The sequence below is a fragment of the Mercenaria mercenaria genome, chromosome 13 (assembly GCF_021730395.1).
Source record: "Mercenaria mercenaria strain notata chromosome 13, MADL_Memer_1, whole genome shotgun sequence".
NCBI lineage: Eukaryota > Metazoa > Mollusca > Bivalvia > Venerida > Veneridae > Mercenaria > Mercenaria mercenaria.
In genome coordinates, this window is record NC_069373.1 from 36,644,156 (window position 1) to 36,657,815 (window position 13,660).

The 13,660-nt window shown below is 35.1% G+C and overlaps 2 protein-coding genes across 2 annotated transcripts in view; one reads left to right on the forward strand and one right to left on the reverse strand.

Moving 5' to 3' along the window:
- LOC123528805 (muscle calcium channel subunit alpha-1-like) overlaps positions 1-13,660 on the reverse strand; it is a 216,744-nt gene that overhangs the window by 155,244 nt on the left and 47,840 nt on the right. The gene's annotated exons all lie outside the window — the stretch shown is intronic.
- Positions 1-13,660, forward strand: part of LOC123528806 (mRNA-decapping enzyme 1A-like) — a 148,071-nt gene that overhangs the window by 10,326 nt on the left and 124,085 nt on the right. The window contains exon 2 of the mRNA XM_045308812.2: positions 8,912-8,952. Coding sequence (XP_045164747.2) covers positions 8,912-8,952 — 41 coding nt within the window. The remainder of the gene's footprint in view (positions 1-8,911; positions 8,953-13,660) is intronic.

Below are 13,660 nucleotides of genomic sequence, written 5' to 3' on the forward strand. Positions count from 1 at the left end.
CTTAGAATTTTTTTGTTAAAATTTTATATAACATCCAATATCTCTGTTACTATCAAAGCTATTGACTTGAAACTTAAAATACTTATTTACTATCAAAGGCTACACCATAAGAAACAATCCCCATAACTCTGATTAGAATTTTGACAGATTCATGCCCCTTTTACTGGCAAAGCTCTAATTCAGAGTCAAGCACTGAGAATTATGTCTCCCCCAGGAGACATATTGTTTTTTCCCTGTCCGTCCGTCCATCCTTCCGTCCGTCCGTCCGTACGTCACACTTCATTTCCAAGCAATAACTGGAGAACCATTTGACCTAGAACTTTCAAACTTCATAGGGTTGTAGGGCTGCTGGAGTAGACAACCCTTATTGTTTTTGGGATCACTCCATCAAAGGTCAAGGTCACAGGGGCCTGAACATTGAAAACCATTTCCGATCAATAACTAGAGAACCACTTGACCCAGAATGTTGAAACTTCATAGGATGATTGGTCATGAAGAGTAGATGACCCTTATTGTTTTTGGGGTCACTCTGTCAAAGGTCAAGGTCACAGGGGCCAGAACATTGAAAACCATTTCCGATCGATAACTAGAGAACCACTTGACCCAGAATGTTGAAACTTCATAGGATGATTAGTCATGAGGAGTAGATGACCCCTATTGATTTTGGGGTCACTCCATCAAAGGTCAAGGTCACAGTGGCCTGAACATTGAAAACCATTTCCAATCAATAACTAGAGAACCACCTGACCCAGAATGTTGAAACTTGATAGGATGATTGGTCATAAAGAGTAGATGACCCTTATTGATTATGGGATCACTCCGTCAAAGGTCAAGGTCACAGGGGCCTGAACATTGAAAACCATTTCTGATCAATAACTAGAAAACCACTTGATCCAGAATGTTGAAACTTCATAAGATGATTGTACATGGAAAGTAGATGACCCCTATCAATTTTGGGGTCACTCCATTAAAGGTCAAGGTCACAGGGGCCTGAACATTGAAAACCATTTCCGGTCAGTAACTTGAGAATCACTTGACCCAGAATGTTGAAACTTAATAGGATGATTGGTCATAAAAAGTAGATGACTCCTAACGATTTTGGGGTCACTCTGTGAAAGGTCAAGGTCACAGGGGCCCGAACATTGAAAACCATTTCCGGTCAGTAACTAGAGAACCACTTGACCCAGAATGATGAAACTTTGTAGGATGATTGGTTATGCAGAGTAGATGAACCCTAACGATTTTAGGGTCACTCTGTTAAAGGTCAAGGCCACAGGGGCCTGAACATGGAAAACCATTTACAATCAATAACATGAGAACCTCTCAACCCAGAATGTTGAAACTTCATAGGATGATTGTTCATGCAGAGTGAATGACCCTTATTGTTTTTGGGGTCACTCCGTTAAAGATCAAGGTCACAGGGGCTTGAACATTGATAACCAGTTCTGATCAATAACTTGAGAACCACTTGACCCAGAATGTTGAAACTTCATAGGATGATTGAACATGCAGAGTAGATGACCCCTATTGATTTTGGGGTCAGTCTATTAAAGGTCAAGGTCACAGTGGCCTGTTCATGTAAAATCATTTTTTGGAAATAACTTGAAAACCACTTGACCTACAATGTTGAAACTTAATAGGATGATTGGACTTGCAGAGTAGATGACCCCTATTTATTTTGAGGTCACTTGATCAAAGGTCAAGGTCACAGGAGCCTGAACAGTGACTTGAGAACCACTAGGCCACGAGTGTTGAAATTTAGCGGGATGACTGGACATGCCAAGTAGATGATCCCTATTGCAGCCAACCATCAGTGTCTCTTTGACTTTCGCTCCTGACCCCTATTGACTTCTTGCCTATAGGACTTTGCATTGGGGGAGACATGCGCTTTTTTACAAAAGCATTTTCTAGTTTAACTTAGAATTTATTGATTAAAGTTTTATATAAAGTTTTTACTGGCAAAGCTCTAATTCAGAGTCAAGTATTGAGAAAAGTCGAGGGTGCTGACTTACGGACAGCTCTTGTTCTTTCCTGAAACTGAGAGCTTTAGGTTTTGTCTCCAAAATATTTGCAAAATTGGGTAATTTCAGCGATTCGTAATTGGAAAGTTTGGTGAAAAGTCATTGAGTTTTTTGTCAGGGTGGGTGACTTTAGCGTACTACTCGCTTTGGAGCTTCAACCTTCGCTCAGATCTAACTTCAAAGCGAAATGCAAGTCGCCTGATTTTCTTTGATCCACACTCACTAATTACCGCTATCCAGACTGTTGACAATTTGCACATTGTCAAAATGCGTGTTGAATACAAAAACACATGCGATAGCATAACTTAAGTTCCGCCTACTTCAGGTACTTGCAAGATTTTCGCGAGAAGTGTGAAAGCGAATCAAATTTTCTGATACACCAGAGACGATTGTGTTTGGCCAATTAGCGCCGTGGTTACGTCTTTGACATTTTGCGTTTAATTGTCAACATGTGTGAGTGCAAAAGACAATGTTTTATAAAGAAACTGTTGATTAATAATGAGATTGATTAGAATTGTACACAATTACTTGGTATCTATGGTAAAAGAATGACCAAAAGAACGACATGTGAAGTATTAACTACATTAAATTGACTTTCATCGATAAATTGATTTGAATGTATATTTCTAGTTTACACAGTTTACTTTCAGTTTTATTCAAGTGAGATACTGTTCACCGAAGACAGTGGGGACTCGGTGTTAATAATAAACACTTTCATCTTGCATTCATACAAGATAAAACCAAATATCTGTGGGTTAGATTTACAGCATCGGCTTGAATTGTTAAAAACGACTTTTTTCAGAATTTTGTTATGAAACAATAACCACTGTATGGGAAATGATGTAACTAAGAAAATGAATGGTCACATCAATATTAAATTTTGTTTTTTTATGTAGAATTTAGTAAGAAACAAGAAAATTATAGCCACCTTTTGATTGACTGAACTGCGTTGAGGTAGAAATAAAAAATCAAAGAAATCTTCCCACTTCTCCCTAAAGTCTCTCCAATTCTCCCTAAATCAGCTTGAGGGAGAAGTGACTTCTCCCAAAAAATTGGACCTAGCTAGACCCCTGGAAATTGCGAAAATTTTCACTTTTTTTTTTATTTGGAATGGGTCTGTTTACTTGTACCAAACATTCACTGGAAAAAAATCGCTCTGTTAGGTATATTTCAGTACAATACAAAAGAGAAATTTATGAGAATATTCATAATCACAAAACAGTGACCTTTGATCCCATTATTGTATAGTCTAGACACATAGTCTAAGGGAGACAAATCTGGCATGTTTTGCTGTTACTTTACTATAGAACAGTTGTCTACCATTAAATGCACTAAAAAAGTTATTCTTCATATTTTTTTCTAGGGAAGAAATTTTGTCTAATATTGCATTTTAAAGTAAAGAAGAAATTTGAATTTTGAAGTCATATTTTTAAATTTAAGATCTGATCATTATATCAGTTACAGTTTTGTGTGTGATACAGTACATGTGTAGCCAAATACACTAAGCATTAGGCACAAGTTTTGGCAGTAAAATATGGAGTTGATTTTAGTGACTGTGAAAATTCTGTAGGTGGCGGTGTTGAGGGTGAAGGGATAGGGTTTAACATACACCAACACATTTATAGATTATATGGGGACTTTCCAGCTTTTGATGGTGGAGGAAGACCCCAGGTGCCACTCATTGCATTATTTCATCACAAGCTGGCCACTGGGTAAAACCACCGCTCTTTCATAAGCCAGATGGATGGGTCCTTCACATGAATTATGTATCATGTTCACTATACATTGCATTTTAAACACTGCATCTGGAGAAAAGGAAAGATAAATAGGTCATTTTAAGCTTCTCAGATTTCCTAGAGTTATCTCCCTCATACTAATTATACCTAGGAACTATACATTTTAGTGTCAGGTTCTGGAAAAAAAGTATTCAATGAATAAAGTAGCCTGGCTCCCCGGCTGCATGGTTATTTTTATACAAATACTGGAAACATTTTATAAGAAAATTTTACGCCTCTAAAATAGCACAATTTTATCTGATGGCTGAACCATACAATATGTTCGGAGCCAGGGGCAATAAAAAATCTCAGTGTAGAAAACACCCTTCTGGAGTTATTTCCCTCTTAATGAAGAAAACTGATATATGTAAATAAGAACAAACATAGGGACGGGAGCCAGTGTATGAATAAAAGTTAAAACAAATTGTTTCCCTCTCACCCTTTGCCCATTTTAATGCGTGAAAGTACATATCCTTAGTAGTAATTTCTATTTTTATCTATTTGAAGAATAAGGCAGGTTATTGCACTCACCGCCTCATCAATGTCTACATTTGTTAATGTTTTTTTATGATGTCTAAATATATATCTTCTTCATTTATTATTCTTCTTATTCAGTTGGAACTTGCTTTGATTGCTCAGTGACACTGTTAGTATGACCAGAGAGTTACGCCCCTTGTAAACTTAAATATCTTGGTTAAAGTTTTTCATGAGTAACATACATGGTTTTAACCATAAATTATAATACAGACATTATGTTAAATCTTCACACTTATCTCTCAGGTAATAACACATGGTTTATACCATCAAGTACCATAGTACTTATATGAATTCTTACAAATTATCCCACTTCTTGGACTTGGAAAATTTAGGTTGGAGTTTTGCATACAAATTGCTCTCTGAAAAGTCAGTGCAGATTTTGCATTGAAACTTTATACAAGTTATTGAGGTGGATAAAATATGTTAAAAGATGTATGTCCCGTAACTCTGAATTAAATTCTGGCAAAGTATGCCCCATTTTGGACTTGGAAAATGCAGTGTAAAGTTTGCTTGGAAATTATTTTCTCTAAAACTAATGCAGGTTCTCAGTTGAAACTTCACACAGATGTTGGGTGCAGTTGAACAAGATCACGTCACCAAGTTCATTATATCTGACCTCAGTTTGGGCATTATACCTACCGGTATTCCTAGATAGAAACTTTGAATAGTCAAGCATGCTTTCATGAGACAGTAGAGATGGTACCTAAAAATTCAAATTGGGTCTGATATTATTTTCTGTTGAACACTTAATATCAGAGTACCTCAGTTATATAATGGTTTAACTTTCATACTTTATTTTTCATGTTGAAAGGCAATATTTAATCCAAAAAATTTGATCCTACTTGGGAAAGCGAAGCCAGTGACAGATAACTCTTCTGGGACCATTAGTTATGTGACCAAAGTACGCATAGATTTGGATGTGTTTCCCAAAAACATAGTTTACTTCAAGATTTATAAATAATCATTTAAACAAAAAAAGTTAAGCATTATCTTTCATTATCGAACTAAATAATTCAAAGACAATTATTTTTTATTTTACTGTCGAAAATTTACAGGTATGGTATGATCATAAGAAAGAAAACAAAATTTGTGAGAAAAAATATAAATAGACTATAAGAATTTTAACAACATCAAATCCCTCAACATTTTACAAATTTCGTTTGCCAAGAATAATCAAGGCCTCAAAATGTACAAGTTAAAAACTGAGCGATATAAAAATGTACATTCTATCTGATGGTCACACCAAAAGCATACCAAAAACTGTGCCGAAAGAAGTACTTTCACTTTTTATGACACGCACCTTGTGTTTACAAATGTACCTAAAATGCATATTGACCGTGGCGTGCGGAGTTGCATTTACCTTGCTGAATTTGCCGTTACAGAAACTTCTGTTAATATAATGTAGACGGTCATTAGTGTAAATAAAATGGTTGTGTTAGTTAAAAAGAAATGACAATCACCTTTCTTTAGCTAATCCATCAAAATAACGAAGCCGGTTTAAAGTGAAAAAATATCAGCAGAATTCTGGAAAAATCGTTATACCCACTTATAACTTATCCGAATTTATGTTTGTCCGAAGATCGCTATAGTTTCTACGAACTAGCCGGTTTTTGCTTAATCATTGTCGATGTTTTCGGATGTTGTGGCAAGTATTTAAATTGAAAAAGCATAAACTCTGTGTAAGCACTAAACTGCCGCATCATCTGACCACTCCATGAATATTGACGCCAGTGAAAACGAAAGTACACTTTGGCACATGGCGGTAAATTGACCTAATTTTCAGACTGGTTTGCAAATTGTTTTAAACATTACGGATCAGCGACTATGATCATATTGGATCAGTCTAAAATCTCGCATGTACATGTTTACATTGCCTCCGGGTATGATTAAACGGTTAATTGTTTGCAGATTATAACAGTAGGTGTAAGATAAGTAATGCCTCGGGCGTGAATTTCTCAATGAACAAGAGGATTATAGACAACTATCAAAATTATGTTTGAAGATTAGATAATCGATTTCCGGGCTACCTGATATGGAGTTTCAAGTATTTTAATACAGAATGTATGAAAACGCGCCGGGAAAGTTTTACACAGGCCTTGTTAAAAACTAAATGATCAGTTACAGAAATGCGTTGTAAAATATATTTTAATGAAAAAAGCATTTATTTATCTTTTTACGAGAGCTCTAAATTTTACATTTTATACAAAAGTAATTTAAGACGCCAGGTCCCGATACCGGCTATTAGCTATGCCCGAGTCATTGGTATTTACTCCGCTTGAATTCTCTTCAATATAGAGGTACGCGGGGTAAACAGAGATCGATTTTCTTAATTTTTGAGTTGGGGAAATGTTTGGTCTTTTTCTATCCCCATATATAGGATGCATCCGTCCTTCGAGACCAGAATCTCGTAAAAAAATGTGTGTCTTATATCCGTAGGATTACAGTAATTTTAGACTGGGGGAAATATTTCTTTCTGTAACAATGCAATTTTTTTTGTATATCTCTTAGCACAGCCTTGTTATATGGCTGGATAGTGCATATCACTTCACCTTTCTGTTAAAATGAAGTGGTATGGGGAGACATGTGCTTTTACTAACAGCTTCTACTTAGAGTTTGTGTTAGTTAATATAAACAGGTTTTAGTCTCCTGCTGGTTGCACTAAGTCTATCAGTCGATCAGTCTACCTGTCTACCAGTCCATCAGTTTATCAGTCTACCAGTCCATCAGTCTACCAGTCCATCAGTCTACCTGTCCATCAGTCTACTAGTCCACCAGTCCATAAGTCTAACAGTCCATCAGTCTACCACCAGTTTACCAGTCCATCAGTCTACCTGTCCATCAGTCTAACAGTCCATCATTTTACCAGTCTATCAGTCCATCTGTCTACCAGTCCATCTGTCTACCCATCCATCAGTCTACCAGTCTATCAGTATACCAGTCCATCAGTATCAGTCCATCTGTCTACCAGTCCATCAGTCTATCAGTCCATCTGTCTACCAGTCCATCAGTCTACCAGTCCATCCATGCTGCCGGTGTTATGCATAGATGACTTTTCAAATAACTTTGCATGTTCAGCCTAACAACTCACAGTCAAGAGGTGGGATTAAACAATTTCTTAAATGAATAATGAATATTCATATAACTTGTCATAAGCATTCAACATAACAAGATGATTTGTTACATGCAATGGAATTAGCACTTAGTCAGTGTTCTTGATCACACTTCAGGGAACCCGCCTCGGTGGCTAGTGGTAGAACGTCTGCTTTGAGAGTGGGAGGTCGTGGGTTCAATCCCTGGCTGTGTCATGCCAAAGACATTAAAAATGGTACTGGTAGCTTCCTTGCATGGCGCTCAGCATTAAGAGGATAGTTCTAAGACCCGGTGTCAGTATAATGTGACTGGGTAGGATATCATGCCACATGTCTACGGCATGGTATTCCAGTGAGGCAGCACTATAAAGTTGGGCATTGTGCTCACTGCTACAAGTAGGCACTGTTGTTTATATGACTGAAAAATTGTTGAAAAAGACGTTAAACACAAACACACACACACACACACACACACACACACACACACACACACACACACACACACACACACACACTTCAGGGGAATTGTCAGTGGGAATAAGCTAAGCTAGGGGCTTTTTTTGGAGAGGGGGGCAGGGGAAATAAAAATCCTGATTTAAAGTAAATTTCACAGGGGAAAATAGTACAATAAACAGGAAATATCCCTTATGATGCTGGTCATGATTAATTCTGCCTTTGTGACCAGTGTAGATTGATCTTGATCAGCCTGCACATCCATGCAGTCTGATCAAGACCTGCACTGTTTACCATTCAGTCAGTATCTTTTTTAACAGTTAATGGTACTGTCCAAATTGAAAGATGGACAAGTTCATTATAGAAATTTAGCAGGGTAAGGGTTAAATGGCCCATAATATTAAAGAAAAAAAAACACCTGCACTAAGAGGTCACAGATAGTACGGGTTTTCCTGTGTCCCATCTTAAATTTCTTTACCTTTTTTGTTTGACACAAATATTTTGATGGTATGTTTGTTTCCAGCAGACTTCATGCAGCATCAAAAAGGAATGAAATTAGATAAAAAAAAATGTATTTTCTGTTTTACTTCCATTGGTACTTTCTAATGTTTGACAATACATCCTTCATCAATTTAAAAAGTAGGAGATGCTGTGAGTTCAGGAAATATTGGGTTGTCAAAAAGTAGTCCTAAGCTTTATGTTGTATTGAAATGCAAATCAAGATATTTGTATTGCTAAATGGAACAATATAAAATATTTATGACTGAAAACAGCTGTGTGAGAGTAATGAACAAAGCTGTAAAAGAGACAGTTATATTGGGAAAAACAGAAAATATTGCCAGTGCAATGAAACTATAAAATTAAGATGGTATGTGACTTGAAAAGCTTATTGAAGTAGAAACATGCATTTTCTTTCTTTAGATGTTTGTACAAAATATGTGATGCATTAGAAAAGATAAAATGTCATGGTTGATATATTTCATGAAATATTGAATACAAATAATAAATTATTAATCTGTCTTTGGTCTCATTTCAGGAGAAGACCTCAATAGAGGGATCCTTGTTCATCTACAAAAGGTAAGTCTTTCACAGTGTATTATTCTTTACCCATGCTTATAATATGCTCCTTGCCTTTGAATTCCTTTCATATTGAAGGAATCCTGGAAACATTTTTGAAGTTACATTTCGGAAAAAGCTGTGTAGTGATTATCATAGACTTTGTTAATGTCTATGATAAATCTTGCTAATATTTGCAATCAGTGTGATTTGTAATCTTAAAACAGGCACAAAAATAGCATATAACTAACTATGAATCAAAAACATGTTTTTGACTATGTTAAAATTGCAAAAATTGTTGATGTGAAATATAGCTCCAGTTTAATAGAAATGGATGATAAAATAGAAAAAAAGCTTCTGGTAAGCCTGTTTGGTGTTTGTGTGCTCACTAATTTAGAGTCAGTGTACCCGGTTTCGCACACCCAGCAAATTCATGTACTTTATGAGAATAAAGCAGAAAATTCAACAATTCTTTGCTATTATTTCATGAAACTGAGTTATTCCCTACATAATTTGACACAAGGGGTCCATTCCCACTGGAGCCTCATTCTGGTAAGTGCAGACAAAAACAATAACAATACTAATGGAGGCCAGTAGGTCAGCTGAAAAATACTAAATTTCATGAAAATAATGACTAGACAAACAACAACAAGGTGAAAAATAAATTGACAAATCACTATTCCTTCATACATGTAGGTATTTACCTATTACTTTACCTAAATGAAAAATATTTCAACAGATATTGTAGTTCTCCCAACCTGCAAAATGACCTCAACTTGATTGTTTGCTTTACGTTTTTATTAAAAACAGAGAACTTAATCGAATAATTAGACTTGTGGGGGTCTTTTGTGATTCAACAGCTTCTATTGTTTTATTTTTGTTTCATGTATTCAGTTGTTTTAGCCTTTTCTAATTTTAGCAGTAAATACAGGGTTTGGCACCTAGCTTTCACTTTCATAACTACTTTTTAATTTCACTTTCAGATGTTTTATTGGAAAATACATGTTTAAATTGAATAAGATAAATGGTTAAAAAGTTAATTGATATTTTTCTGTTGGGTAACTGCATTGTTATCACTGAATTCTATAAATAGCAGGGTGTGCGAAACCGGGTACACTTAAATGCAAGAACTGGTCAAAATATGTTATCCGAATCAAGTTCACCAAGAGATATGACGTCGTTGTAGTGGGAAGTGAAAGTAGCGTGTTTTAAACCAAAATAAGTGTATTTATTAAAACATGTAGAGGGAAATACAAATTTAATCATTTTTAGTAGGAAAGTATTCTTAGGAAATGTGTGCGAAACCGGGTACACTGACTCTAAATTAGGTACTAAATATTGTTATAGTAAAATCTTTCCCGTTTATTACAATAGACAAAAGATAAGGCTGTTCATGTAAGTGGCAATGCCATTGTTACTCAGATTTACCCAGGAAGCTACTGGGGAGCTTGCATGTTCAGGTTGTAGTATGATGTTCAGTGTCCAATTTATATGTATGTTTAATACAAGGGAAATGTAGAGTGCTTTTATTATGTGGTCTAGTTTACTTTTCTTGAGGTTTGAAACAGATGCTGTTCTTCTAATCCTTAGAAAAATTACACAACTGTTAACTATACTGCCCTTTTAAGAAATGTGGAGTTGGCATAAAGTAGAACATTGCTAGCTTATAATTATGACCAGGAGTCATTTAGGTTTGAACTATGTTTTTTCCTTTGACAGGCTGTTTAAAGGAGGGTAACTTTACCATGATCTAGCATCAAACTAAATGCACATTATGCTATTCAGAAATAATGCAGATCTTCGTAATCAAACTACCCATTTTGATTGTGTTACCAGGTACAAAGATGCAAATTGCTACAACTGTTTTGCTAGCATATTTTTGGTGCAGGAAAATGTTTTCAATTTTGCACATGGGTAACTAGAAGCCTATAATGTAAGATCAGAAGGTAAGATGGTATATCTGTTAATTGTCAGGCATGTAAATGTAATATAAGTCTGCTGTATGAAATTCTGGCACAAGTTGTAGGCTATTTAGTGCTTGTCTTATACAGGGATTTGCGAGATGGAAACATGTCAGTTTTGGATCACATTGTTCACAACTTAGAGGCTAGATTTAGATGAGTTTTTGGTCTTGCCGATCAAATGGCATTAACACTACTAATTGCTGACCTGCGGTATAACGACAATATAAGAAATTGGTTTGCTTCATTTCTTTCCACTTTACAAATTTTAGTATAACTTTACAAATTTTAATATATTTTTTTTCTGGTATTTAATGTGTTGTTCTATCAAATTTCAAACTTTCTAGTGCAGTTTTCTTTCACATGTTTACTTAACTGTGAAAATACTTTATCTAGATTAGTACTATATGGATGATAGACGCCATTGGGAAAAGATTTCTAAGCAATCACAAAAATCTTTCCAGATAACTACACTGCAGCATGGCAATTGTTACGTTTGTGAAAACCAGGTATCATTGAAACAACCTTGGAATATTAGAGATGTAGTAAAAGTGTCCTGCTCAACTGATTTAGATACTGCTTAGTCCTCAGATAGGTAAAACCAGACTGAACTTAGAACAATACATGTTGCTTTAGTGTACCAACTTACACATTTCTTTGCCATGATTTCCCTAGGGAAAAAGAGCTATTCATAAACAGTCCATGAAAATTTCATGAACTGAAAACAGAACTATACTGGATCCTGATCATGATCTGATTCTTGTATTGTTTATGAACACATTGTAGAATTTATTCATGAACTGTTCATCGACAAATTTCTTAAAATATGTTCATGGACACTTCTTAAATTGTCGAAGAGGAAGTGTTCCTGAACTGCTCTAAAAATGTTCAAGAATGTTTTAAATGAGACAAATTCAGGAACATTTTTGGACAGTTAAAGAACATTAGTTCAAGAACAGTATAAGAACTGGTCTGAAAGAAAATGTTCAAGAAGTGTTCATGAACTACTCACGAGGGTTCTTGAACTTTCGATCAAGAACATTTTATGGCCAATTTGTTCTGAAAATTTGGCTGATTTAACATTTCTTAAATTGTGCTTGAAATGTTCATGAACATTATAGAGCAGTTTGGTAACAATTCATGAACTTGGTTCTTAAATATTTCACAGGGGATGGCTTGGAATTGGGGATCTTTCACCGGAAGTAGAATGGGTTTGATCTGTTCCATAGGGATGTGACCTGTGATCTACAACTTTGACCTGTTTGTTCCTGAGTTAAGACCAACACATACATGCTTCCAGAGAATAAGCATAAAGTGTGCTTTTTGTGAGACAGCAATGCAAAATCAGTACAATTATTTTTTTACTTACACAAAATGTGAATGAAAACTACAGATTCATAAACAGTCATAATATTGAGAATCTATAGGAAAACAACCTGTCTGATGAATCAGAGATTTTTTAAGAATGTCTGTTTTTATCATCATCGTAGTTAACCTTTGAGCATTTAAGTCATGGTCTATAACATTCATCCCTTGTTCTGTTTACAAAATATGAACTCATGAAATCTATTTATCATTCTTTTATAGCTCAGGTATGTGGTTATTAATAGGTCAAAGACATCACACCAAAAATTGGGTAATTAATTGTTCTTGTATATTTCTGTTACATAGATAATGAAGAATGCTATTCTATGCAAAGTAAAATGAATTCCATGTAATGTGTCAGGATCTCTTCAGTATTTGCAGAGTTATTGCCCTTTAATTGTTTTAAAGATTTATAAAAGCCCAAAAAGTAATGTAACCTATTGATTGATCTTCATGAAACTTAATACAAATATAGATCACTATAGGGCAATTGTGCATGCACAACTTTTGTCAGGATCTCTGCAATAACTGCAGAGTTATTGCCCTTTAATTAGTATATCTCTCAAAAAATAGTCTCCGTATTCACGAAACAACCTATTCTGCAGGAGATATCTGTTCACTGAATTTGCGGGCTACTCTTACTGGGATAGGTATAAATTAGAAAGGAAGGAAGCATCCAGTGTGAAATTTAATTAACATATGGTGTGTATTCACATTAAATATTTAATTAAAATTCTGACAGTGATTTTGAAATATGTAAACTACACTCAGACTTTTGGCAAATGTTTAAAGTGTAATTAAAAATGACTGAAAAAGTGGCATTTCTTAGAATGGTTCAGGAATGTTGTGCTCTGCACAGTGTTTGTAAAATACTCATATTTTTTATTGCCAAATTTGGCTTGGTAAGAGAGTGCCTCATAGACTGTTGAAAGGTAGAATATATATTACTATACAAAGAATTTTAGATATAACAGAAAATGAATTCATAATGGTATGTTTCATTAGAAGATAATATTTTATATAAAGTTTGGTATAAAGTTACTGTCTTGTATATCAAAAACAACTCGAGAAAAGCAATAATTGTGCTCTCCGCTTCAACCAAATTTTACACTTTTACAGATTCTTCTGTTGTTTGAACTTGGTAAACCTGAGTAAGACTGGATAAAACTGAGAAGGAAGAAATTTGGTTCCAAGATTTATTTGCAGTAATTTACAAAATTTTACATTTCCAGTTTAACAGATTGCTTAACTAGCTGTAGGTGGTCTCTGGCAAATTCACCAAGAATTTCAGATTTAAATTAAGTACCAGTATATGCATTTTATACCTCAGCGCAAAGAGTTATCTGGTCTTTGAGAGTCATTCACTACGAAAAACAATAGATAACTTTGTACTGCCTTGAACT